Source organism: Artemia sp. Qi Xiang Cuo, chromosome 17 (assembly GCF_049724085.1).
Source record: "Artemia sp. Qi Xiang Cuo chromosome 17, ASM4972408v1, whole genome shotgun sequence".
NCBI classification, from domain to species: Eukaryota; Metazoa; Arthropoda; class Branchiopoda; order Anostraca; family Artemiidae; genus Artemia; species Artemia sp. Qi Xiang Cuo.
Window position 1 is genome coordinate 29269114 of NC_142810.1, and position 27262 is coordinate 29296375.

At 35.4% G+C, this 27262-nt stretch overlaps 1 protein-coding gene across 3 annotated transcripts in view; it reads left to right on the forward strand.

The window, feature by feature from the left end:
• Window positions 1-27262, forward strand: part of LOC148942080 (GATOR complex protein Iml1-like) — a 168864-nt gene that overhangs the window by 65779 nt on the left and 75823 nt on the right. For all 3 annotated transcript variants that reach the window (XM_089102921.1, XM_089102922.1, XM_089102923.1), the window contains 7 exons: window positions 3663-3934; window positions 7405-7505; window positions 9817-10073; window positions 14180-14318; window positions 16029-16243; window positions 17175-17582; window positions 24455-24801. In XM_089102921.1, the coding sequence (XP_088959047.1) occupies window positions 3663-3934; window positions 7405-7505; window positions 9817-10073; window positions 14180-14318; window positions 16029-16243; window positions 17175-17582; window positions 24455-24801 (1739 nt within the window). The remainder of the gene's footprint in view (window positions 1-3662; window positions 3935-7404; window positions 7506-9816; window positions 10074-14179; window positions 14319-16028; window positions 16244-17174; window positions 17583-24454; window positions 24802-27262) is intronic.

The following is a 27262-nucleotide window of genomic DNA, read 5'->3' on the forward strand; positions in this document are numbered from 1 at the left end:
TATATCTCTAGGGTTATTGGGTTGGTCAACCCCCCCCCCAATTATGTAATTTGCCCATTATGCTTAAAAACTAACTCTTGCTTTAAAATTAAATCAAAACACATTGTTTGTATGCTGGTTGCCAATAAGACATCTCAGCAATATACCAAGAACGACTGAGCGTATTAAGCTCAAACTGTCGGTGCTACTTCTATTACTACTTCTGCTCTCAAAATTTTAGTAAGTCAAAAGAGTGTAAGTATATCCAGGCTGTGAAAGAGCATAAATATAGTTTTTTGGGAATGGTATTAAGTTTTATTGATCAGGTTAACTAGAGGATGTATATAAGTAAATTAAACACTATTATTTGCGTCATGATTTTCAAAGGGATTTATGTTGTTTTAATTGCTGAAAAACTTTTGACAGAGCATGGCACCGTGGCCTGCTAAAGAAACTCTATGTGTATGGTATTCGTGGATGTCTGTTAAAAGTGATTGAGAGCTTTCTTTCCGATCGTTCACTGCGGGTTGTTCTTGACGGGTTTATTTCCCGCGAATATCCAGTGAAAGCAGGGGTACCCCAGGGCAGTGTCTTGGGACCTATGCTCTTCCTTATCTACATAAACGACATGGGAGACAACCTCGCAAACCCTCTGCATCACTTTGCCGACGATACCATGACACACTCAGCCGTCCCTAAACACGAAGACCCAACACAAGCCTCCCTTTCCCTACAGATGGATCTTTTGAAAATTGAAAAGTGGTATGATGCATGGATGATCAACTTCAATGCATCGAAAACAAAGGAGCTTCTAATTACCCGATCAAAGGTGCCACTTGAACACCCCAGTTTCATCTTCAAAAATGAAGCTATAAAGAGAGTCGACGAGTTTCGTCTACTGGGGATTCATTTCTTCGCCGATCTCTCTTGGAACAACCACCTTGATCGGGTGAGAACCTCCTACGCAAGAAAGCTGGGAGTTACTCTTCGCTGCAAAAACCTTCTTCCATTAACCTCTATCATCCCACTCTACAAGTCTTGCATCAGACCCATAGCTGAATATGGATGCCCGCTATATGCTGATGCTCCGAAAACGCTGTTGGCACCACTTCAGAAGATCCAGAATAGGGCGAATAGGGCGGGCTGCACCTCTACACATGAATCGATCCAGCCTCTAAACGAAAGGTTTGATGTAGCGTCGATGGTAGTTTTCTACAAGTACATGTATTCGCCTCCCTCAGACGAGCTCTCTCGAATTGTGCCCCCCTTTGTCCGGCCGACAAGGCAGACACGAAGGCACACAGCTCGGTCCAATTATCTAAAGGAGGATATTCCGAGTACTTGAGGAACAGCTTCATCCGGCGTTGCACTTCTATCTGGAACGATCTTCCTGGGGATATTATCCCTGCAAATCCCTCTGTTGACACCTTCAAAAGAAGGTTCAATAGACATTTAAAACATCGAATCCATTGAAAGAGGTAAATGAATAGCGGCATATCAGGTACTTTTAAGTACCTGGCGCCGTGAATATTGGAATAAAAAAAAAAAAAAAAAAAAAAAAAAAAAAAAAAAAAAAAACTTGTTCCAGAATTCAAATAACACGGCAAACTATAAATTCGTAAAAATTACCGGAAAAATTGAAACTTTTATTATCTTTTTCTCTGAAAAAGACTCTGTCAATATAAAACGAACAGAAATTAATTAAAAAACACTTTTTCCACAAAATAAGTTGTTTTTTTTTTTAAGTAAAGAACTCAATTTAACCAAAAAATTAACAAAAATAGAATCAAACAATCTACCAAGCATGCAACTACCACAAATCAGCATCAATAAATTAATGAAACCAAAAACAAACAGAAAATACAAAAAATAACCGAGTCAAACTCAAAGCGAGCAAGAATTAATATGAGTAGGGTTCAAAACCCCTATGCTTTCTAAAAGCCAGAATATAATTTGCACTTTACTAAAAAAAAATCAAATGAATGTGCATTGTCTGTTTAATATACATATGCTGATATTTATTCCTTGAAATCTGAATTAATTTTTGATTTATTAAAATTATAAAAGTGAAAACATTAAAAAGATTTTTTTCAGTAAAGTGCAAATTTTATTCTGGCGTTTAGAAAGCATAGGGGTTTTGAATCCTACTCATTTTAATATCTGCTCGTTTTTTAGTTTGACTCTTTTATTTGTTTTAATTCCTATTTGTTTTGGGTTTCATTTATTTATTGATGTTTATTTGTGGTAGTTGTATGCTTGGTAAATTATTTGATTCTATTTTTGTTCAATTTTGGTTTAATGGAGTTCTTTACTTCTTTAAAACTTATTTTGTGGACTATTTTTTTTTATTAATTTCTGTTCGTTTTATATTGACTTGGTCTTTTTCAGAGGAAAAGAAAGTAATAGTTTTAATTTTTCCGCTTTTTTTAGAATTTATAGTTTGGCCTGCCATCTGTATGCTGGAAAAACTTTTTCAGCAATTTAAAACAACATCAACCCTTTTCAAATCATGACGCAAATAGTAATGTTTAGTTTAGTCAAATGCATTCTCTAGTTGACCTGATAAATAAAACTTAATACCATTCCCCAAAAAATTATATTTATGCTCTCACAGCCTGGATACACTTACATTTTTTATGAGCCCTAGATATTCGGGTTATCTTTCAAATGAGCCCCCTCCCAGTATTCTACGGTCACTGGTTCAAGACGATCATCCCTAGAAAAAAAAAAAAAACGGGGAAACAAAGGACACATCTCAGTACTACACATGCAAAAAAACTGATTTTCATTTTTGTTCGAGATGGGGACTGTAAATCTTCTGTATAGGATTTTCAACTATGGTGACTCTAATGGTACACTTTTTCTTTGATGTACTTTTCCTCTAATGATGGAATTTTTCATTTGATGCCATTTCCGAAAATTAACTTTACGAGGAGGCACCGATTTCCTCAGTACTACTAACATAAGGATCAAAAACAGCAAGAAAACTTGAAAACACTAGAATTAATTAGACTTTTTTCAGAAAAGAAAAACCGTGTTACATTATCAGTGTCCTGAAGTCCCGTTGTCACATTGTCCACATTCTATAATTTCAATTTTAATATACAACTTCATTTGAATGTTCAACTTAAGTATGAAACTGGTCAGTCTGTTTTTCAAAATCTCTGTTGAGTTAATTTTGCTATATATCGATTACGTATTGATTGCTCATTCGCATGAATTGTGAGCAAATCACTTGGAATATATTTAATGAAATCAAATCTTATTTTATGCAGATGGCTTTTGTTTTTGGGTACCATAAAAAGCCCATTAGTGTTGTTTAAGTGGCTTTTTAAGGAAGGAGTGGTCGAAGAAACTTCAAGGGGGGCTTACTTGACTAGAAATTGAAATTTATAGTACCCTTTTGAGGGTCAAAATTAAAATGGGATTTCTCATTCTCCAGTGCCCTTTTTAGCTCTGCGAACCCCAAAGACAGCCAATCAAAATTTGAGATACACGTTTTTTTTGGAATAGTTGGAAGGTTCAATAAATACTTCTACAAGTCCTTGTTTGTACTATAAATTCATTTATGCATATGCCATTCACGTAGGAAAAGATGAAGGTGATTTGTTCCTAAATAAATTATTAGAATTAGTCAATTTAATATGAGCCAGAGTCACTAAAAATCTATGGTTTTTTTTCAGTTTCAGAATAAGGATATGCTTGATACCGACGACTACAACATACCTCATTGGCTAAACTTGAGTTTTTACACAACCAATAAAAAGCTCGGGTACTCAAATTTTGTACCAAGACTTCGCTTGCCTGTGTCCCCTTCTACTAAGGACAATGTAAGACTAATGAAGTCTCAATCTGAAAGAATTTACCCTGGCTGTGAAACAGGCTCATTGAACCAATTGTTTGACTATGATGCATATGATGCACAAGTTTTCACGCTTCCCACTCAAATTCAGAGGTAAGATATAGCTTACTCTATAGTAGTTTGTGCGTCATAAACTCTGTAGACGTGAGCTAAGTAGAGAATGAAAGATCTTAGAAATCCTTTGGCTATACAAAGCAAAATCAGTTAGTTTATTTATTTTTAGTTCGATATTCTATTTAGACGGGCTCTGTTCATTCGGGGTGTTTCAATGACTTGCTTCATATTCTTTTCTCTTTCTCCCCTTTCAAATTTCGCGTCCTTACTAGAGAAAGTGATCAAAAGATTCCTATAGTTAGTCCAATCTTTATGATAACATAAAGGTAAAAAGGTATATTAGAGCCTACACCATGCTAAAATATTAAAGAAATTAAAAGAAATAAAATGCACGTTATAATAGCATCACAAGTAGTAAAGCAGAATCAAGTAAAACGGTAAAAGGAAGGACAGCTGTTTGGTTTTCGTTGGAAACACTTGTTTGCTGTCTTTAATTTCTCATCGTTTATTTCTCAGAGATAAAACGGACCATCCAACATTATTTAGTTTCTGATAATCTTGCTTTTTAAGTAAATGGAGTTTTGTGTCGTCTTTTATTCCCAAGGTTAGTTGTGTAGAGGAAGTAACGGTTTAGTTTTGTCCTATTGTTTTTGTTTTTTCTTGGCAACGATTTTAGTGTATTATGACAAAGTGGTACTGCTCTAAAGTACATGGTGTCCAAAAAGAGTGATTTGTGTTTGTCCCTGAGCCAAAACCTACAGTGTTTGAACTGGAGTGGAGTTTTGTGTTCGTCAGAAAGGACTATCTGAATGTGTTCTTCGATGCTTTTCGTTTCTTCGAGCCATGTATCTATTTTCGAGTATAAACTTTTTTCAACCAGGTAAGTAAAGCAGGCATGAGCTTCAAATTAAGGTTAAATCTAAATATGAGAGCTATTAAGATCTGTGAGGGTTCCCTTTCTAAAATATTTTCTTAGAATAACAAAAAGACTAATTTCAAGTTGAGCTATGGAGCATTTTCCCACAGAACCAAAAGGGCTGATATCTACTTTTCCATGCCATTTCTTTTTTTGATTTTGCTTACTTTTACTGTTTCATTTTCCGAGTTTGGACTATTAACGAGGAATGATTGAACTTATTCCCTAAACTCTGATAGTGTGTTCATTGTGAAATAAATTTAAGTTTTTGCTAGTACTTTTATTAGAAAGGTCCCTCATAAAAAGAGAATCAACTTTTGGACTAGAAGAGATACAATTTCCTTTTTAACTCTAGTGTTGGAATTTAAGTTAGAAACTAAGGTGGTAGGATATTCAATTCTAATCTTTGACTGTTAGAGTCCTGCTGGATGATTATGTTCTGGTCTTTACAAGATGCAGAGGGTGTTAGCCCTACTCCTTATGTTGGTATTTTCTGCTCGTTTTAAGTTTGATCTGGTTATTTATTTATTTGTTAAATAAATTTAATTTGAACACGGTTATTTATTTTAAACACGAAAGCAAACTTATGATACTAATGGATTAGCTAGACTACAAATCATATAGGGACCCTGTCCTGCGTCATGACACCTAATATCTACTGCATATACTGGCTACTCAACACAGTAAACCCTCACTAATTTGCTGCAATGCAATTCCTGTGTGGGTAGATTACACTAAAAAGGATAAGTAGCAAATTTCACATTAATTCTAATTATCAACTCGAAAACTCCTCGAAATTCGAACAATTACTATCTCTTATGCTCTCTTACAACACCATATTTTTACCTCTACGTGGGGAGATTCTACTCCTTTATTTCTTCCTGCCTTATTCCCGATTCAAAAATAAACCAAAGTCATTAATATGATTCGCAATATTACTTTTTATTTCTAGATAATAAACTCACCGAATTTTTAAATTTCCAAGCCTTCTGTTAAATTTTAGCTGTAAATATTTTAACCACCAGTTATTTATGCGGGCAACATCCTACGAATTTTCAATTACTGAATTGTTTAAAGATATAGTGGCTTCGTCATAAAAATTCAAACAAAAAATAGTTTTAAATTCACGGGTGTCTAATAGTAGAATTTATAGGCTGTCCTATTTATGGGCTAAAAGTAGCCAAAATCTTTGAAAACGCACTTGCGATTGCTGCCATCAATATTGAGAGGTGGGAAGCCACTATTTTCCAAGGCTGGTGAATGTGGATACCCCACTTCAACATATGCTCAGACTCTTTCATGTACTTTTAAGATTCTCGCCTAAAACTGTCTTCCCAAAACTGAAATGGGTCAAGGATTAACCAATAGCGCCTTGCGAATAAATAACTCACTTTTATTTACAATATTGTAACAGAGGCCACAACTGAAACGCAACTTCATTATAGATTTAATGTGAACTAAACTCGAAAAACTAAAATCCTAGGATATAATCTCCTGTGATCTCCACCTAATCCTGAAACGAAGACCGAGCTCCCAGAGAAAGCCTCCCTGGCAGACTTTCAAGAAAGACCTGGATCCTGTTGTTGGTTTCCGCCGACACAGATGTCGTTGGGATAAGGACTGGCTGATAATCGCAGCAAAGACTACTGCTGACAGACTTGGTTGGACTGCGTCTGTAATCCGGTAGTTTGTTGGTCCCTGGCAGGATGAATTATTGTTTGGTTCCCGCAAAAAAACAAAATAAAAGAAGTACTGGAGGATAGATCATAAATATTGCACCAGGCACGATGGCTCTTAAAAAGGAAGAGAAAATATTTCGAGGCAATGGTGACAAAACGAAGCACATTGTATCTGTGTACCTTCTCTCTAAATAAGAAGAAAAATTCTATCACTGGTGACATTAATTATCATCTGCTGTCATATATGTATCTTTTCAAGTAACACATGTGCACACGCCTTTGCTAAAAATGGGACCTCGCACACCCTCTCCTGCTCCCTCCAATGGAATCACTTTTTTACCTATTAACTTGGGAAAAACGAAAACGCACAATAGGTAGTTTGCTTGATAGTTTGGCTTTCAATGTATAAAAGTCTTAAGAACAAATGATGGGAAATATGACAGAGAGTGATCTATTTTTAGGAACATATTTAGTATATATATATATATATATATATATATATATATATATATATATATATATATATATATATATATATATATATATATATATATATATATATATATATATATATATATATATATATATATATATATATATATATATTTTTTTATATATATATATATATATATATATATATATATATATATATATATATATATATCTTTTTTTTTTCTTAGCTGGCTGCGAATTCTCTCTTACTGTATTCAGGTATAAACACTTTTAGGATACCGTTGAATTGACCTTGAATGGTCTCACTTATGTACTAATTTTAACGGCTTCCTCATGTTCTCTGCTATTCTGCTATATGTTTTAAGATTTTAATTATTCCTTTCGCACTCCAAGGCTTTACTTTCCTTTGGTTATATTATGTTTTTGTTGCTTATACTTTCTACAAGTATTTTTTATTTCAGGCAAAACTTCAAGCCAGTGACTAAAAAAGAATCAAGAAATACAAGTGTGCCGCCAGAAGTCAATCCAGGGCAAAAAAAGTCAATTCCCACTCAACCTGTTGGTTAGTTTACATTAATTGTTTTCTTTTTCTCTTTTAGTTCCCAAGTGTAGATTGCTAGCATATAGGTTGGCCCAAGTCAAGTCTGTTTGCTGGGGCTGATGGGCCTTTTACCAAGTAGTTGGCTCTGCAGAAAATATCAGACCAATTTATAAGGCTCTCAATCACGCCAGGATTTACCCGAAGGCCCACTAGGCCTGGGCCTAGGAGTGCACAATGCCAGAGGTTGCAATAAATTATCACTGAGTGAAATTTTTCTTAACAAAAACTGGACTGATGTGATTTATCGTTGAAGTGCAAGGTGCACACCGCCGCCACGCTGCCTATTCACAGAAAAGTAATTTTAAAACAACACAGGAATTCCGCGGCCGCTTATAAATTTTCAGATGTCTCCTTAGAATGGCAGCTGAAAGTTAGTTATTACCTCTCTCTTTCATTACCTTTGGCTCATCGGTTGCGTTCTGTTCAGTTCTTCCATCATCCCTGAATTTTCGGGGATGTCCCCGAAAATTTCGGAAAAATGTCATGGTTAGTAATATAAGGCACTCAAAGATTTAACTCTTGGTTTGGGAGAGGAGATCATTTGATCAGTCCTTAAAAAACGCAAAAGGCACATTGTCAAGGACACTTCTAATTTATTTTTTGGAGGGAGGGGGGATCCTCGAATAATTTTTTCTCTCCCCCCCCCCCCTTTGCACAGGTATGGCTCCGAAAAATTGCAAGACTTTCAAAAGATTTTCACAAAAAGGACGGAGCAATAAAATATAATAAAAATCATTAAAAATAAACAACACAAAATTTGCATTAAGGAAACAACAGCAACGTGTAAGTGGACCTTAATATGTGAAAAAAAGGTATAAAGACGACGCCTGCATTATCATTAAAAAAAAAAACTGGTGGCCTGCTATTTGTTGTTTTTTTTTTTTTTTCACGAAGTTTTGAATCTGTGACTTTTGGGTATGCTATGCTATATTTATTTATTAATCTTGTGTTACATTTCCACAGATGTAAGTGAAAAATATATTTTGTGAAACGGAAAAAGGTGGAACGGGTTTTGTTCATGAATTCTAGTGCCAGAAGTGCTTAAAATCAAAGATGTTAGGTAGCACGACATCATCGTAAAAACTGGTGAGATGAAAACAGCTGAAATGAAGTTTCTTGGACACAGCGGAAGCATTAAATGTATGTATTTGGCAAGAGATGTGAGTGATGAGAAGAGTTGCCGATGAAACAGATATGAAAATACGGTCAGCTATCTTAATCCTGGAGACATGATGAAGTATAGCTTGCAAAGAGGAATTGTCATGGCAATTAGGAAGAACAACTTGTGATTTTTTCTAAATTATATTCAAGGCTAAAGTTTTGGATTCAATAAATAGGACAGAACGATTTCAGAAATACGCACAGTAGTTGGACCTAGGCTGAATATATCATCAGCTTATGAGACAAGAAGCACGCCGATGCCATGAAGAATGCCAGACGTCCAGGATTTCGTCTGCGAGTTCGCATTGACTTTTAAGTAAGCTCCAAGAAGTCTTCAAGGCTTACGATCATAAATATGTCTTTTACAGCTTCAGTAGTACTGTTGCTTGATTTTGGAACCTTGATGCGTAGATTAAGATTTTAATGCATATATCTATTGCTGTATTGAATGATTGACTCTTTTTTTAGGAATCGAAACCACACTTAACATTGTGTACTTGAAATTGCTTGACATGGTCTTCTAATTGTAAATTAAATTTTTCATGCATCTTTCTCGAACAGAGAAAAAAATTTAACTTTTATTCTATTTTTCTTATAGGGTCTGAATTATTTTATTTTTTTTCTCTTCATCTTTGCAGATTCGATTTTATGTTGAATTGTCATCTTTTTGTGTGTATTTAATGGATTTTATGACAATTTCGTTATGTATTCACAAACCAAGTCGGCTTACGATTACGATGCTCTTTATTTTTGTTTTTAGATGCCATTTGTCAGAAGATATTCATTAAGATTCATTTTATTCATCCTTGAAATCTGCTATGATAATTCCCCAAAATGAACAATCAAGCTATCATTTTCCTTTTTACCTTTTTTTTTTATCCAACTTATGCATACAAAACTAAACACTTCATATATAAAGACATCAGTTGATATAAAAAGCATAATATTGGCTATGTAAGGTTTATTTTACCTAGGTTATATCAGCTTATCTTAATGTATACTAATAATACTTAATATATAAATTTTAACGGCGCGTAGTTTATTTTCTTAACCTTTTTTCTAAAATTTATACAATTTGGAACGTAAGTAGCTCATGAAATGAACGTTTTAGGTTGGGTTGACTATCTTTCAACTTCCCACGCACCGACACTGTTTCAACCGAGGAAAGAATTTGGGAAAAGCTATGACTCTGATGATACTCCTGGTTCTAGAACAGTTATAGGATCTGAAGGCTCACCTTTAGAAAGGCAACTTGCTTATAGACCGAAATCCCGACCTGGTAGAGCATTGATAAACCCATTTGATCCGTCTCGAGTGCCTGTCAAACATACATCTGGAAGAAGGAGATGGATTCACATATATCCAAGGGTATCTTTTTATATTATTATAATTGCTATTATCAAATTTCAGGTCGTTCATTTTATCTTCATTTTAAGCTTTTGTTTGCGAATTTATCTCTTTACTATTACCTTTGTGTCTGTCGGAAAGTTTCTCAAATATTTTTTCCAAAGTTGGAGTCCTCCACACTCTACAAATATACCTGGCCCCTGTCTAAGTGATATTTTGAAATTTATTATGTCCAGAAAACATTTTTTTTTCTTTCAAAACTAACTTTTGGTTAGTAGTTTAGTTGTACAGGTATATTAAGCACATACTTTTACCTTGGATTTAATTTTTACCTTGGAGGTATTGTTAGGATAAAACTAACAAAAATAGGTAAAGTGCATGGAAAATGTAAGTAATTACAGGAAATACCTTACAAATATTGTGATTCCGTGAGAGTATTGACATTATTCTTCCGATGTCCCGACGCGGACTATGTGCCTGCTGTACTGAATGACGAAGGGAAGAAAAACTTTATTTTCAATTTCTGATCTTTCATAATAATTCAAGACTTGTGTTGGAAAAAAAGGGTGCAAAATGATATTGTTGTGAAACCTGGGTAGAAAACTTTTACACAGATAAAATCTGGGTAAATAAAAGCTATATTCTGCACACTCCAGCTCAAATTACAGTTTTGATACCGAATACTTCAATACCAAGGCCTGAAAAATATCAGGTTATAAGTATTTCTTAGTATTTTTTTTTTCTTTGGACCATGCAAATTCAGCGTTTGAAGATAATATCGAAAGTAATAGAAAAACAATTCAGCTACCTTCTTAAGTGTATGAATACTCAAAGACTTTTTCAAATTAAGGAGCTTTATTTATAAAACTAAAGAGGCACTTCACAAAAGAATACCAAGAAGCCCAATACATGGGCGTGTATAGAATATATATATATATATATATATATATATATATATTAATTAAAAAAACTTTTTCCACAAAAAAAGTTTTTCAAAAAAAGTAAAGAACTCCATTAAACTAAAAATGAACAAAAAAAGAATCAAATAATCTACCAAGCATACAACCACCACAAATCAGCATCAAAAATAAATGAAACCCAAAACTAACAGAAATTACAATAAATAACCGAGTCAAAGTCAAAACGAGCAGAAATTAACATGAGTAGGGTTCAAAACCCCTATGCTTTCTAAGAGCCAGAATATAATTTGCACTTTACTGAAAAAAATTCAAATAATTGTGCATTTTCAGTTTAATATACATATGCTGATATTTATTCCTTAAAATCTTAATTCATTTTTGATTTCTTAAAGTTATAAAAGTTAAAACATTTAAAAGAATTTTTCTTTGGAGATGACGTAGTTTAGTGAAAAGAGGGGTTGTCAGGGAGGGGGAGGGCTAAATGCCCTACATCACTTTTGATGCTTAAAAAGGAACAAGAATTTCTAATTTCCAACCAAATGAGCCTCTTCTAAAGTTAAACAACCCTCCCTTCCATAAAAACCTTAAATGCCCCGCTGTATAACTTACAACCCTTGCCCCTAGACTCTGGTGGTTTGTATCAACCCCAAAGGCCTTGTTATATGATCTTTGGACTATTTTGAATAAAATAACTGTCTCAAAATCTTTTGTTCAATGTAGTTCGGGAAAACACGAAGTGTTGGGGGGGGGGGGGATAGCTGCCCTCTGATCACTTTGGCTCTTAAAAAGGGCACTAAAAATACAGACTACCAATCCAACGAGTCCCCTCCAAAGTATATACAACCACCCTTTCTATAAAAGCCTTATACGCCTCGGGGGCACAACTTACAACCTTTTCCCTGAGAGCTGTGGGGGCGGGGGTGTCTTCCTGAAAGACATAATTTCCGGTCCCTTCAACTACAATGAACAAAATTTCTATCTCCAAATTCTGAATGGATGTCTTTGGGGAAATGATGAGCGTGGGGGGGGGGGGGGTTGGAAGCTCTCAAATCACTTTGATTCTTAAAAACAGGACTATAACATTTAATTTCAATTCAAATGAGCCCCATCAGAAGTTTATGCGACCATCTATTCCATCATAACTTTAAATGACCTCAGACCATGACTTACAACCCTATCCCCAGGGCACTTGGGGGTCGCGTCAACCCTAAAAGCATTGTTTTAGTTCTTTGGATGATTTTGAGAAAAATCGCTATCTCACAATTTTAATCAGATTCGTTTAGTGAAGAGGGGTTGTTGGGAGGGGGGGCTAACTGCCCTCCATTACTTTTGACTCTGAAAAGGGCGCTAGAAATTCCCATTTTTAACCATATGAGCCTCCTCTAAAGTTTATACAACCATCGCTTCCATATAAACCTTAAAAACACCCAGGGCATAACTTACAACCCTTGCCCTGAGGGCTTGGGTGATTTTTTATCTTCAAAGACATAATTTCTGGACTTTTCAAATGCGTTGAATAAAATGGCTATTTAAAAATGTTGATTGGAAGGGTTTGGGGAAATGGTGGGCGTGGGAGGGGGATTAGTTGCTCTCCACTCACTTTCTACTATTGAAAAGGGCACTAGCCCTTTCAATTTAAAATGGAATGAGCCCTTTTTGAAGTTTCTACGACAACGCTTTCTATTAAAAAACCTTATATACCCCAAGGGCATAACTTAAAACCCTTGTCCGGAGGCCTGGGGGGGATGTCATCCTCAAAGACATAATTTTCAGACCTTTCTACTACGTTAAACAAAATGGATATATTAAAATGTTGATCGGAAGTGTTTTGGGGAAATGACGGGCGTAGAGAGGGGAGGCATTCGCCCTCTGATCACTTTCGACTGTTAATAAGGGCACTAGCTTTGAAGTTTCTACAACAACACTGTCTATAAAAACTTTATATGCCCTCAGGGCATAAATTACAACCTTTCTCCTTGAGGACTTTGGGAGTGTCATCCTCAAAGACATAATTTCCGGACCTTTCGACTACGTTTAACAAAATGGCTATCTCAAAGTTTTGATTGGATTTGTTTGGGAAAATGGTGGGCGTGGGAGGGGGTTTGTTGCTCTCCAATCACTTTCGACTATTGAAAAGGGCACTAGCCCTTTCAATTTCTAATCGAATGAGCCCTTTTTGAAGTTTCTACGATAAAGCTTTCTATAAAAAAAAAACTTATATACCCCAAGGGCATAACTTACAGCCATTATCCATAGGGCTGTGGGGGGGGCGGATGTCATCCTCAAAGACATAATTTCCAAACCTTTCAACTACGTTAAACAAAATGGCTATCTCAAAATTTTGATTATATGTGTTTGGGATGGTGGGCATGGGAGGGGGTTAGTTACCCTCCAATCACTTTTGACTATTGAAAAGGGCACTAGCCCTTTCAATTTCCAATCGAATTAGTCCTTTTTGAGGTTTCTACGACAACTACTTCGATACGAAGTGCCTGTCCAAACAAAAACAAAATTAATTTATTGTGCCAACATCGTTCTTTACTTAGGCAGCGCTATCGCGCTGCCTGTATATATATATATATATATATATATATATATATATATATATATATATATATATATATATATATATATACTATATATATATTACTAAACAAATAACCAAAAACAAACTATAAAAGGCAAATAAAGGACATCATATTTAAACCTTTCAAAATGGTTTTAATAATTTTTAGAACCCTGTTAGAATGGAAAACATGTGCATTGATAAAGTATTTAATTGCTACGTTCGTATTTGTTTCTTTTAATTAATTAGTATTTTTCATAAATTCCTTAAAATCTAGATAATTATCTGTATCCTAACTGTATAGCAGCATAGCTTCGATAATGACTAACCTCGAGTAAGAGTCTCTACATAAATTAGCTTATAAACAGTTATATAAGATTGTTCAAAAACAGAAAACTATCCAAATTATTAAGATTCTATGAACAATATTTATATCTAACCCTAGGTACATTTTTTCAATATTATTACTGAAATTCTTAGGTTAATTTTTGAAAATATGAAAATCAGCAAATGTATTGATTAACAATTATTTAAACATTTTTTTTAGATTAATCTTCGTTAAATTTTTATTTCTCTCTAAATTTCCTCAAAAATGTTCTACAGAAATGAAAAAGTATGTAAACGGTTTTCTTTTTTTATAGCAACCAGATGGGACTACCCTTGACTTTGGATTCAAAGTTGCATTAGATTCTGAATCATACAAGAAACTAGCTGATTACCGAGTGCAGTTACGTAGTACAAAGGTCGCGGATGAACCATTTAGCCCAGCTTTGACCACTGGTAAGGTTCCCTTTAAAATGGAATTGTGTATCTTCAGCAGCAGTTTTTGCATTTATTTGGTTAAAAATCACTTCTACCTAACCTTTTCAGCATATCTATTTTCAAATTTATGAATCCTTTATTTTTTTAGTTTCATAGTTGCACTTAGGTTGGAGTGGGAATGGTGCTTCTAAATTATCTTCCTTGGATATGCATTGCAGTCTTATTTGCGATGACTATACTACAACAATGTTCAAGGTCGTTAGCAGAATGCATCTCAGACAAGACGTATCTGAGCTCAATATACCGGCCGATGATGCTCTTTCATTCTAGCTTGTTCGGATCATCGTTTTGGGTACCAAAAGGTTTTAGTCCTTTCCCAATCCTGAAAGGTGCCTGAAAAAAGATATTGAAAAAAGGTATGAAGGAGCTCAAAAACTTGAGAAGACTTAGATTTTTTGTCGGGGAAGTGGGCAAATCATTTTCATTGGGGGGGGGGGGAGTTGTAACCTTTATTTTGCAATCTGTTTTTCTTTAGGTTTTCTTATGCACTAAAACTGAAAAGTGAAAAGTCGTTTTCTATCAATTTTAAATACTTTGTGTTTGAATGAAAATTAAGAGTCATATTTAAACCTAAAACGAGCAGGAATAAAGTCATATAATTAGCAGTACTTGAAACAAACAATACGCCTGCCGAAATGAATTAAAATGAATTAAGATGAACCTAAAACCAGCGAAATCAAGATGAATAATCTGGTGAAACTTCAAATGAACAGAAATCAGTATAACTCAGTAACTGCTTAATGAAAACTAAAATAAACAGAAACTAAATTGAATATTCAAGTTGAAATCCAAGTGAATAGAAGTCCCCAAACGTAAGAGTGGAGCCACCACTCCCTCAAACCTCCAAAATTCTAAAATAGCATTTGCCCATTGCTAAAAGTGAAATATGCACTGAATAATGATTCTTATTTGTCTTGGAATCAAAATAAAAAAGACAAAATAAAAATGAAACGCCATTCAAGTCTATAGGGAAAAACAGACAATTTTGGATGAGTCCTCTTCCAGGTTTTGCACCTCTTTTGTGCAAAATAGCCGAGGGAAAAATATTAATATTACCCCTTGAAGGCACATGGTCCTTTACTTAAGCTGAGCTACAATGCTGCGTTTTATCGGGCTGTATTCTGTCTGTACGGTGAAAAATCGTACGTTCTTTCAAGCATCATATAGAAAAGGAAAAATAATCCCCCCCCCCTCTTGGAATAACATAAATTCAATGCCTTGGAGGAGAATCCAGCAACTTGGAAGCCAGAAAGACACCAAATGATAGAGTCCAAGTGATTTCTAACGATGAAGAAGAAAAGTGAAAAAGAAGAAATAACGCATATTTTTTGTGGTTATGAGAAACATCTTGAAGCTCCTCTTTTATCGTATCTTCGGGTCGGAGACGCTACTTTTCTCTGTATGAATCGCAGTGATTGGTTGGCTTGGAGTTACCTACATTACCAATTACATAGAGTAAGAAATTCAAAAATTTTGGTTTTACCTTCTTTCTCACAAATAAAATGACGGCTCGTTTTCCTTGATGTATCTATAATTATAACTTATTGTTATAACTTACTTGCTAATAAGTACAACTTAATTGCTATTATCATAAGTATAACTTAATAAATAAGTATAACTTAATTGTTATTATCATCATATTATTTTGTGCTTGTTTGTCATTTTCAGGCGTGGACTGGAAATCATTGACCACTCCGGCTTGTCTCCCAATTACAACCGATTATTTTCCCGACTCTGCTAGTCTACAAAAAGACTATGTCGTCTCAGACTATACTATCTCTCCAGATGATGTAAATGTTGATGATTATAATCGGAAAGGATCGAGGCGTCCTCTTGAAACAACGCATGTCTACAGAGAATTCATCTCTCAACGGCTAGCTCAGGTTCCTGTCTTAGTTTTTAGTTTAATTATCCATTGTTTTTTTTTTTTTTTTTTTTTTTTTTTTTGCCGTCAAGGGCTTTTCATGTGAAATAGATACCACTGATAAAAATATTTAAATCATGATTAGTTTCGATTGTTAACTTGCAGCAATAGTAACGAAGAGGCATTGGTCATTTTTTAACTCAGTGGTGCCGTGCTTATTATCTCTAATTAGTCCTACCTTACTAATCATCGTCAGTGTTTACACAAATTTCCTTGTGAATCTAAATTACTAGGAAAAAGTTGTACGTACAAAAACTAAAAAATTGCCATTTCTTCAGCCCAAAATAAACTTATTTGTCTTTTTTGATAAATAAAAAAAGTTGAAAAAAGTGAATTATGCATTGAAAAGATATTGTTTAGAACCATTATAAGAACAAAAAAAATACAAGATGTTTTCGTATACTTTTTCGTGTTTTGTGTAGTGCATGAGAAAACAAAGCACTTTCTGATGCTAAGCACCTACGCATAAGTTTACTTCGATGGGAGAAACAGATTTTTCAAATCCGAAGGCATGTGAATTGCATTAAAATAATTGGAAATAAATGAACTGGAGAAAGTAGGAGATTTGTGGGCTGATGTTGCTATCCCAGAGGAAATCCGGACGAGCACATTTAAGCATATAGGCTAGGCAGGTTTGGGGGGATGATGAACTAGTTCTAAATTCCCCGTCCCTCCCTCTCTCTCTCTCTCTCTCTCTCTCTCTCTCTCTCTCTCTCTCTCTCTCTCTCTTCTTTCTCTTACTGCTCATCCTTTTTCCATCCATCGTCCTTCCCTCCCTTTTTTCGTCATTCCCTCTCTCCCATTCTTCTTCTTTCTTTCGTTAACGGAGAAAGAGGCAGTAAGCTTGACTTTTATAAATCTTGCCTCTCTTTTTTTTTCATTTCTTTCAGGGATTTCAATTGATAGTTCTACCTGCTTTATCTAAAGGTTCTGCTCGCCATATGTCTGTGAGAGAAAAGAGTGCTGACTCAGTTAAAAAAGTCGTCAACCCCAGTAGCAGTTTTATACGTAGTTTATCACACGTTGATCCACCTGCCAAAGAATCACTTTTATCAATTGGTCGGATATTTCATAAAATAACCCTCCTTGGATCAGCAATTACTGTAACGGGTTATAAACCTAGGCATCCATATGATGGCCGTAAGTTTAGTTACATTTATAACCTCAGAACTCCTTATATAGAATATTATCAGTGTTTGAGGACGGATTTCTACACTGAAAAGCTGCAGCACTTCAACTGGAATCATATGGATCATTATATATGTACCGGTGGAAGTCCAGATTATGCCTTGACTGAGGTATGAATTTCTTTTAACTTTGATTTACATCGCCCAGAATCAAAGTGTTACAATACAATATTTAAATTACTACAAGACACGGAGCTCATTTTCAGTTCTTCCGTCAATTTCTTCTTCCTATTAAGTCCTGGAGAAATACGCTAGCTATACTAGGCTTTAGGGTTAAAAACCAAGAATTTAGGCAACCAATAGTGCAAAACAGTTGAAAAAAAAGGTAAAGGTAAAGAATAAGGCATTGGACTTTACAGTCCCTACCGGCGGTACTGATCTCCGTTTCATGGCCCTTCAGCCAGGAAGTGCAAGGGGGGGCTAACCATCCTGTGCTTTCGCACACTCTTTCTTTTTACCTTCCCCAGATTTCTCCAGGTACCCATTTAAAGCTGGGCGGACTCTGGCTGAGCTTACAGAGTCACGCCACTGACCCCCGTCTCAAACGAAATAAATGGATACACTAGGATTCGAACCCTCGCCATCTCGAACAAAGAATCCTATATCCAGCGCACCAATCCACTCGGCTAGGATAATTGAAAAGATCGTTGATTATTTGAACTCCACCTCCAAGAGCCGAACACAGCAAGTTGGCGAAATGAGAAGTGTCTCCACATATCTGTTAAAATGATATTATCAAATTCTCAAATTAAATGTAGAACTATGTGTATTTTTATTTTAACTCATAAAGTAAATATAAAATAGCTTACTAGAAAGATAAGGAAGGACCTTGAAGGTATGAGGTGAAATAATTACCTTTTTTGTCCTTTTCTTTATTTGCTTCACGGCTGTCGCAAAGTGTTCTTTTCTATATTCATTTTTGTTTCTGAGAAGAAAGTATTTAGGGAGGGTTAAGGTCCGGAGTGGTCCCTTCTCTTGTCCGATGTGCGGGAAGTCTGAAGATTTAGAACATTTTATGTGTTATTGTCAAGAACTGAAGGTACTTAGAAGGGAAATTTTTGGGAGGGATGTCATGGATAGAAGTTGTTTAGAAAATAAAAATAGAAAGTAGTTTCAAAGTGGATATTAAACATTTGAGAAATTTTGTGAGTGTGGGGATGAGACAGGGGGAGGGTTTTCTATCGTAGTGTTATTTTCAAAAGTGTTTGAACTTATTATTATGTTTTATGCGTTTTGTTGTATTTTTAATATCCATGGCCCATGGGTCTTTTGTGAGAAATATATCTATATCTATTGTGTCTCTTCACAGTTTCTTTAAACAAACTACATTAGTTTTTATCGAGCATGGTGTAATCCAACTCAAATGAAAGTTTACCATCATTATATTGAAACCACAACTCAGTATTGAGCACATTGGTCTAAAGCCCCAACTGTTTTGAAAGCATTGAATGTTTTTTTAGCAGAGTTTTTTTTTATCAATTATCGGAAGTAGTAGTTGTAAATTTTGACTTGTAATTTTTTCTATATTATACAGACTAAAGAAATTTCAGCAATTTTAGTTTGGGATAAACTTCTATTAAATCAAGGGCGTGAAAAAACATGAATCTAAAATATAAAATGTTTGGTCTTAGAATTTTTAAATTGGTTTAGTACTATTGGACAAAACTAGTAGATAACTGATAAACTATAAAATGATGTGGGACTGTGTGAGCCCCTTTAAACTTTCTGCAACATCCCTTTATGAGCCAAAAACTGTTGTGAAACACTCACTTGATGTGTTTGATCTTGGACGGTCATTCTTTGATCCCAATCATTTTAAATGACATTCAATCATCCCCTAATGATCATAGTAAAAAAAAAAAAAAAAATACCATGCCTGTATTTGTAAATTCAGAGTTGGTGGAGCTGGAGTTGGTGAGTCTGAATGTCTCTGGTCATTCAGATTGAAAGTCGTTGTTTGACCCAATGCTTGTTTTACACTATTGTGACAGAAAAAGGCTTATACAAATGAAACTCTAAAATGAAAAGTTTGATTTTCCATTCAACATCGTCAATTTTTATTTTCTTCCCTTTTACACATCAGTTAGGAAGGTGACTCTTCATTCTTATTGTATGTTTTTAAGAACCAAGGAAATCAAAATGAAAATATTTTTTGCCACCTGAATCCATCTTAAGTCTATCCGTACCTGAAAACTAGGATTTTCTATGATTTTTCTTCTGGCTATTATAAAATATTGAAGGTTAGTTTTCTTGTGGAAAAAGCTTCACCAGTGTTTCCAAATCAAACCGTGAAAAACAATATGTGGAAACTAATTCGGTAAAGTCGATAATGCTTTTCGCACTTAAAAATTCAAAGACGTTGCAGAAACCTGCAAATGAACTATTTAAAGAAAGGTGAGTTTTACATTACGCACTATTTATATTTATCCTGCATGAAGTAGTCTAATTGTTTTTATTGTATTCGCCGCTAGCCAAACTAGCCAAAGGTGAAACAAGGGCGGTTTTGATATGTCTTTGTTACATTTGACTGTGTTAAGTCTTCATTTACTCTTTCGGTTCCTGAAGTTAAACAATAAATTTAATATTTGCACTTTATGTGACACAAGACAAGCAACAAAATTGAAAATTTTGGAATAAATACTTAAAAAGGATAAATATGGCAAAATAGAATAATTGGTCTTAAAAAAAGATGCTCTTATAAGTAAGTCAATTTGAGCATTTGAAGGCTTGAATAATTTTGATTATAAACAAATTAATGCCTAGCTTTGAGTTTTAGCTATTCCATGACACCCACACTTCTTTACATTTCCTACTTGTTAACAAGATGTGAGGGCAAGCCTATATTTACTCATCCAATCACTTAATTTTTATCCAGTTTACTGCCAATTATTGGCTGTGTTTCCCTTTTGCTATAGCAGTCGGGAACGTTACGCTTTTTTTAGCTCCATGATGATGGATTTTTCCGCTCATTTTCCGTTGATTTTTAACACTGGTTCTTTATTTTTAAAATTGGCGGGCGCTTATAAGAAAGGCAAAATTGAAAATTGAAGATTTTCTTAATTTTATGAAACGTATATGGTTGTGCAAGTTTTCACTTAACCAATTTAAAGAGCTAGTTTTCATTTTTGGTTTCCTTACTACTTTAAAGTCTGTGTTGCCTTTCTTTTGTTTTTGTTTTTTGCATTGTACACTTCAGTCTGTAATTTATTCTTGTTATAATGAGGACGTATTTCAGCCGACTAAGCTGGAAATTTTCTCTTTTTTCACTAGCTATGAATTCTCCTCTTTTTTTATGCTACGATTTCTCCCCATTGTCATGTTTAGTCAAAAAGGTCTCAGAGCTTATTTGTAATTAAATAAAAATAACAAGTTTTTTTAACTGAAAGTAAGGAGCAACATTAAAACTTAAAACGAACAGAAAATATTCCGTATGTTAAAGGGGCTTTCCCCTCCTCAATACCTCGCTCTTAACGCTAAAGTTTTTTATTGTTTTAAAAAGTAAAGTTGTGTGACAGATTCAAACTTTAGCGTAAAAAGCGAGGTATTGAGGAAAGGGACAGCCCCTTTCATATACGGGCTAATTTATGTTCGTTTTAAGTTTTAATGTTGCTCCTTACTTTCAGTTAAAGACACTTTTTTATTTAAGTTCTGAACGTTTTTTAATTAATGCAGCTTTGATTTTGGCTAACCGTACATGAATAATTAAAACGAAATTTGCATATTAATTTTACTTTTTTGGCCAAATGGCTTTCTCGAAATTTTTTTCTGACGTAACTTACGAATTAACTTACGTAACGAACTTCTATATTCGTATGTTTTATTACGTATATTAGGGAGTTTGACCCCTAGTCAATACCTTGCTCTTTACTCTTAAGTTTGAATTTCGTTCGAATTACAAACCCATGAATCACACAGGCCGGTTAATTAGAACAGAAAGTTCTAATTAGAATAGAAAGTACTCTTTTGAAAGTACTAAAAAAAACTTTAGTGCAAAGGGCAAGGTATTGACTAGGGGGCGATCCCCCTTATATACGTAATAATTTCTGTTTGTTTTAAGTTTTAATGTTGCTCCTTACTTTCAGTTGAAAAAAAACTAGTTTTTTTATTTAATTTCTGATCGTTTTTTAAATAATTCTGGGAAATCGAGTGCTCCCTTCATAGAAATGTCCCTTCCCCAAAGGACACATCCTCCATGGAAGGATCTTCCCCCGTAACCACCTCCTCCGACACCCCTCCATCAGAAAAAAAAATCCCTCCTGAAACGTCTTTATCCTTCCCATTAACCAATACTATAATGTAAACAATGGGCAAAGTTCATAACTTTCAGCTCTTCCTTTGGGAACTGTGGGGGATTAAGTCATCCTCAAAGACATTTTTATTAGATTTTCGACTATGCTGAACAAAATGGCTATCTAAAAATTTTGATTGGGTGACCTTAGGAAAAACTGAGCGTGGGAGGGGGCCAAGTTGCCCTCCAATTTTTTTGGTCACTTAAAAAGGGCACTAGAACTTTTAATTTCCGTTAAAATGAGCCCTCTTACCATATTATAGGACTACTGGATCGATACGATCACCCCTGAGAAAAAAAAAAAAATAGACACGCATCCGTGATCTTTCTTGTGACAAAAAATACAAAATTCCACTTTTTTGCAGATAGGAGCTTGAAACTTCCGCAATAGGGTTTTCTGGTACGCTGAACCTGATGGTGTGGTTCTCATAAAAATTCTATGATTTTTTGGGGGTGTTTCCCCTTTTTATCAAAAATAAGGCAAATTTTCTTAGGCGCTTAACTTTTTATGGGTAAAACTAAATGTAATGAAACTTATATATTTGAAATCAGCATAAAAATCTGATTCTATTGATGTATCTATGGGTATCAAAATTCCGGTTTTTAGAGTTTCGGTTACTATTGATCCGGGTCGCTCCTTGCTTGCAGTTCGTTACCACGAACTGTTTGATACTCTTGTTAGCATTCCCCCGAGAGCTTTGGCTCTGTGGCTTACAATTTGTTGTGTGCAAAGTGTAAAATACCCGGGTTTCTCGCTTGAAATGAAGAAAGAAGACCTTCCTGACTAGGGTAAGCTTTGATGCTGAAAAGTGTAGTTTTTCATGTCTAGACCTTTGTTAGATATTGGAAGCGTTTTGTAACTCTGAAGTTTGAGGAACTTTGAAGAAGAAAAACCCTAAACTTTTGGAGAAGCGAAAAAGCATTAACAAAACTGTTGAAACCCCTGTACGAAAATGGGAAGTCAATCAGAAAATGAAAATAAGACTATTTTATTTCGCTTTTAACTCTACTTGATCAACAGCATAAATCTACCTAGAGAAACTTCGTATATGAAAATTCTTCAGTTATTTTTGGGACTGAAGAATCAGACCCTGTTGACGCTTTGGAAGAAGAGCAGTGAGCCTAATGCTTCTTCCTTCTACACTTTTTGGGTTTTACCACCCTGTACTTATAATGTTCATTTCAGGCCGCCGAGTTTGTTTTATTTTTATCAAATAAGGTGATCTAAACACTTTTGTGCAGTTTTTTTTCTTGTTTTTGTGGTAAATAATATTACGGCTAAAAGTTGTAGCTCCATTTCCTAAAAGGCAATAAGCAACAGACTAATAAAGCGTTTCCCATTGGGTGTAACAGGTAAAGTCTGCTTTGAAAACACGTTCTATCTTTATTCCAACCCGTATTATTTCAGAGGACTGAACACTTTCAAGGAAAATGGTATGAAATTATGATGCAGTTTTATATAGGCACACTAAGCGTTAAATGAAGGATATGCTTCCCTCTCATCCATTTTCTTCCTTAAAAAGACGCTCAAACGGAGAATTCGGGATCAAATGAGACCCTCTCTCTCTTTTCTTTCATGCATTTTTGATAAAATCCTTAGGCTATAACATTTTGGTAACGTTATATAATATAATCCCCTGGGAAACACAAATTAGTTGGAGCGCAACACTGATACATTGACTAAAAAAAAGAAAAAGAAAAAAAATGAAAGGATTGGTCTCGAAGAGAGGAGTTGGAGTGGCGCGGGCCCTAGAGCCTAACTTTTCTGTTTAATTATGCAGACCGAAATCCTTTTGAGTTGTTTGAATTAACCGAAATTGTTGAAGTGGAAGGGGATGGGCCGAAGAATTTCACTTTAGGCCTTAAGTCGTAGATATTAAAAATATTTGTTGCCTGTGACTTTGAAGTCAACAAGGTGTTACACAAACACCATTCCTCTGTTTAAATTACGGATATGTATTATTTGCATCCTTTTTAATCAATTACCTCTAATTACTAATTTATAGTCACAGCCTTGCCTGGTCTCAGTTATGCTTGCCCAATGTGCAGTGCTGCTCATAGTTTGATTTTCAAAGACAGTTATAGCTTTAAAGGGTAGTTACGCCTTCTGAAGCTGTTTGATTTCGTAAATTTTTATCTTATTTTTGTCTGATTCGTCAGCCACATTTCTTTTTTTAAATTACGCCCCTACCACTGCTAAAAAGTTCATAGCTGCATACAGAGATCTTTTTCATTAAAAATGAATTCCTTATCCTCAAAAATGGCGGCGGAATAAGTTGAAAAATGCACACTGAGTATCATTATAATCGATACCCCTTCACCGGAAGTTTTCAGCCCCTTCTTTTGAAAATTTGAGAAAATCACGTTTTCGCCTGTGTATTAAGGATGTTTTTTTGTTCTTGTTTTTTTCCACCCGGTGCTGATTATGATATTAGCTAGCACACGGTGACAAAAAAAAGTGTGTTTCTAAATAATTTTTCACATATCATTTACACTGATTCAGGAATGGTCAGATTTATGTAACTAGTTTTTCTAACGTTTTTATTCGATGCCCTTCGTATTTTATTATATTTGAAAATCTACTCGAATTTTTGCAACTGTGATAGTATTGATCGATTTCCTACTATGGGTCCTCATTGGTCATCCTTTTTTTTGCTGTCACTTCTGTTAATTAACTCATACATTTTATTTCCAGTCTTCCAAATATTGGCGCCTTAGAATGTGCTTCTTACCCTTTGACTACTCAAAGCGCTTCAGACAAGACCCCCCAAGCCCGTCTGCTAACGAGGACCGGACATTCGATGGTTTCACGAAGTTTTTAGAAAATACAGTCAACCGTATGAGACATCGTTCTAAAAAGAAAATACATTCCCCATTAGAAAGGACTATGAGTACTATACAGAAGGGGGAAAAGATTATAAGGACAAGAGTGCACTCAGTACGTGGAAGAGCTGAAAAATCGTCTTTTCGTCCAGAAGGAAGAAATTCCCCAAGTTTGGATTTGGAATCGTCCACATCATCTGACTCGTTGCACCAAGAAAAGTAAGTTCTGATCTTTACCGTAGGTACCCTTGATAGTCCCTAGGGCAAAATGGCCTCTGGGTCTCGAACCTGGACCTCTGGTTTTTGGCTTAATAATTTCAAATAGAGTTTTGTGCTTTGTCTCAAAAGTTCCCGTAATTTTTCTGTAAAAAATTATTTGCTCAACATGAACGTACAAATGAGTCATTACTTTTTAAAATGCTGTCCTTTGAATTTTATGCACCTCTTCCTACGTTTTGCTCACCCCTTGTAGGCTTCAACCTGGACATCTTGTAGAAAGCCGGTTGAAGGGTCTTCTACCCCTTCCAGCGTCCCATTGTGATGTCCTTTGAGTGATATCTTGATCCTTGGGAATAAAAAGAAGTCTGGCTGAGCCACACGGCTCTACGGTGTGCGCTATACGGCTATATAGCGCTTAGCGCTGCTGTAGTAAAGAATGAATTATGTAGTTGTTTCTTCAGGCGGATTTGTGTGGAATGATTATAGTAGAAACTTCAAAAGGGTTCTAGTGGCCTTTTTGAGTCAAAAAGAGATTCGAGGTTAACCAGCCCCCTCGTCCTTTTTACATGCCCCACCAAACACTGATCAAAATTTCAAGATAGCCATATTTTAACTGTCCAGCAACTAGGTCTCCGCGATGATATAACCCCCCAGAGCCCTGGGGATAGGTTTGTAAATTTTTTAGTTTGTTGACTATTCACATATAGGATATATCATCTGGAACGGGGGAGAATGTTTAATCCTGAGTATAGCTGAAAAAGTTAAGGGTATTAAGGTAAAGTTTCGAGGATATATTGAGGAGAATGTTGAACTAAATTAAAAGACACTTTGTGCGTACAGGCCATAAAAAAGGCCATATCTGCATTATCTTAGGAACAGCTAAGGGTATTTAGTGGAAACTTTTAGGGCTACTGCTTCTGCTACTACTGCTATTACTGTTGCTACTACTGCTACTACAACTACTACTGTTACTACAACTGCGACTGCTACCACTTTCAACTGCGACTACTTATGGTTTTGAGTGCTTGTGACTACTACCGCTTGTGACTAGTCCCCGGTGCTCCACCGACAAGGGAAGGCCGGCGGTGGCGGGGGTCAGAAACTTTAGTTGTGAAATAACTAAAGTCACTCTTTTCGGGAGGATCGTTGCGGCCGAGCCCTGCCTTCGTCTCTTTGGAAAGGAAAGTTGAAAATACCTACCTTTCTCAATAACATATACTAATATGAAAAACAATGAATGAATTTCCCTGAGGACTTTGGGGAGATTGACATCCCCAAAGACATTTACTGGATCTTTCAACAATGCTGAACAAAATAGCTCTCCAACTTTTATTATCGGATGTGTTTTGGGGAATGATAGGCTTGGGGGGGACTGGTACCCCTGCATTCACTTTTGACCCTTAAAAAGGCTCTAGAACTTCCGAGTTTCAATCAAATAAGCCTCATCCGATCCAAAGTTGATACGACCATCTGTTCAATAAAAACCTTATATGCCCCGGGGCATAACTTATAATCTTTGCGACTGGGCTCTGGGGGATTGCGTCCAACCTAAAGACGTTGTTATATGCTCTGTGGAATATTGTGAGCAAAATAGCTATCTCACAATTTCGATCGGATGCGTTTGGGAATAAAAGGATGTCAGGAGGGGGTCTAGCCACCCTCTGTCACTATTGACTTTTAAAAGGGAATCAGAACTGTACATTTTTAATCAAATGAGCCTCCTCTATAGTTCACACGACGACTCCTTCCATAAAAACTTTATGTACCCCTTGGCCATAACTAATAACCCTTGCCCCAGACCCTGGGGGATTGTGTCAACCCCAAAGGCATTGTTATGTGATCATTAGACTATTTTTCGAACACTCAAGATTTCTATCAGATTGATTTCGGGAAAAAATAAAAGTTCAAATAGGGATAAAATCCTTTTAATAGACAGTGTTTCACAAACAGTGATAGAAATTCACAAAAAAATACCAGATATTTCGGTCACATATGCAGTGACCATCATCAGTAGTAAAACTACTTTTGCTACTTTTACTACTGATGACGGTCACTGTATATGTGACCGAAATATCTGGTATTTTTTGTGAATTTCTATCACTGTTTGTGAAACACCGTCTATTAAGGGGATTTTATCCCTATTTGAACTATTTATCGTCATGGAAAGGCAGTGTGGTCTCCGAAATTATCTATGATTTCGGGAAAATACGACGTGTGGGGGAAGGGGGGTAGCTACCCTCCGATCACTTTGAATCTTTGACTTTCCAATCAAATGAATCCTTTTCGAAGTTTCTACGACAACTGCTTTAAAACAAAACCCCAAAAAATACACAATTTCCCGCAGTCCACAGCGCAATATCCAATTGAATGAGCCCCTTTCGAAGTTTCTACGACAACTCCTTGCATACGAAGGGCCCTGGTCTAAAAAACAAAAATACAAAAAAAAAAAAAAAAAATAAAA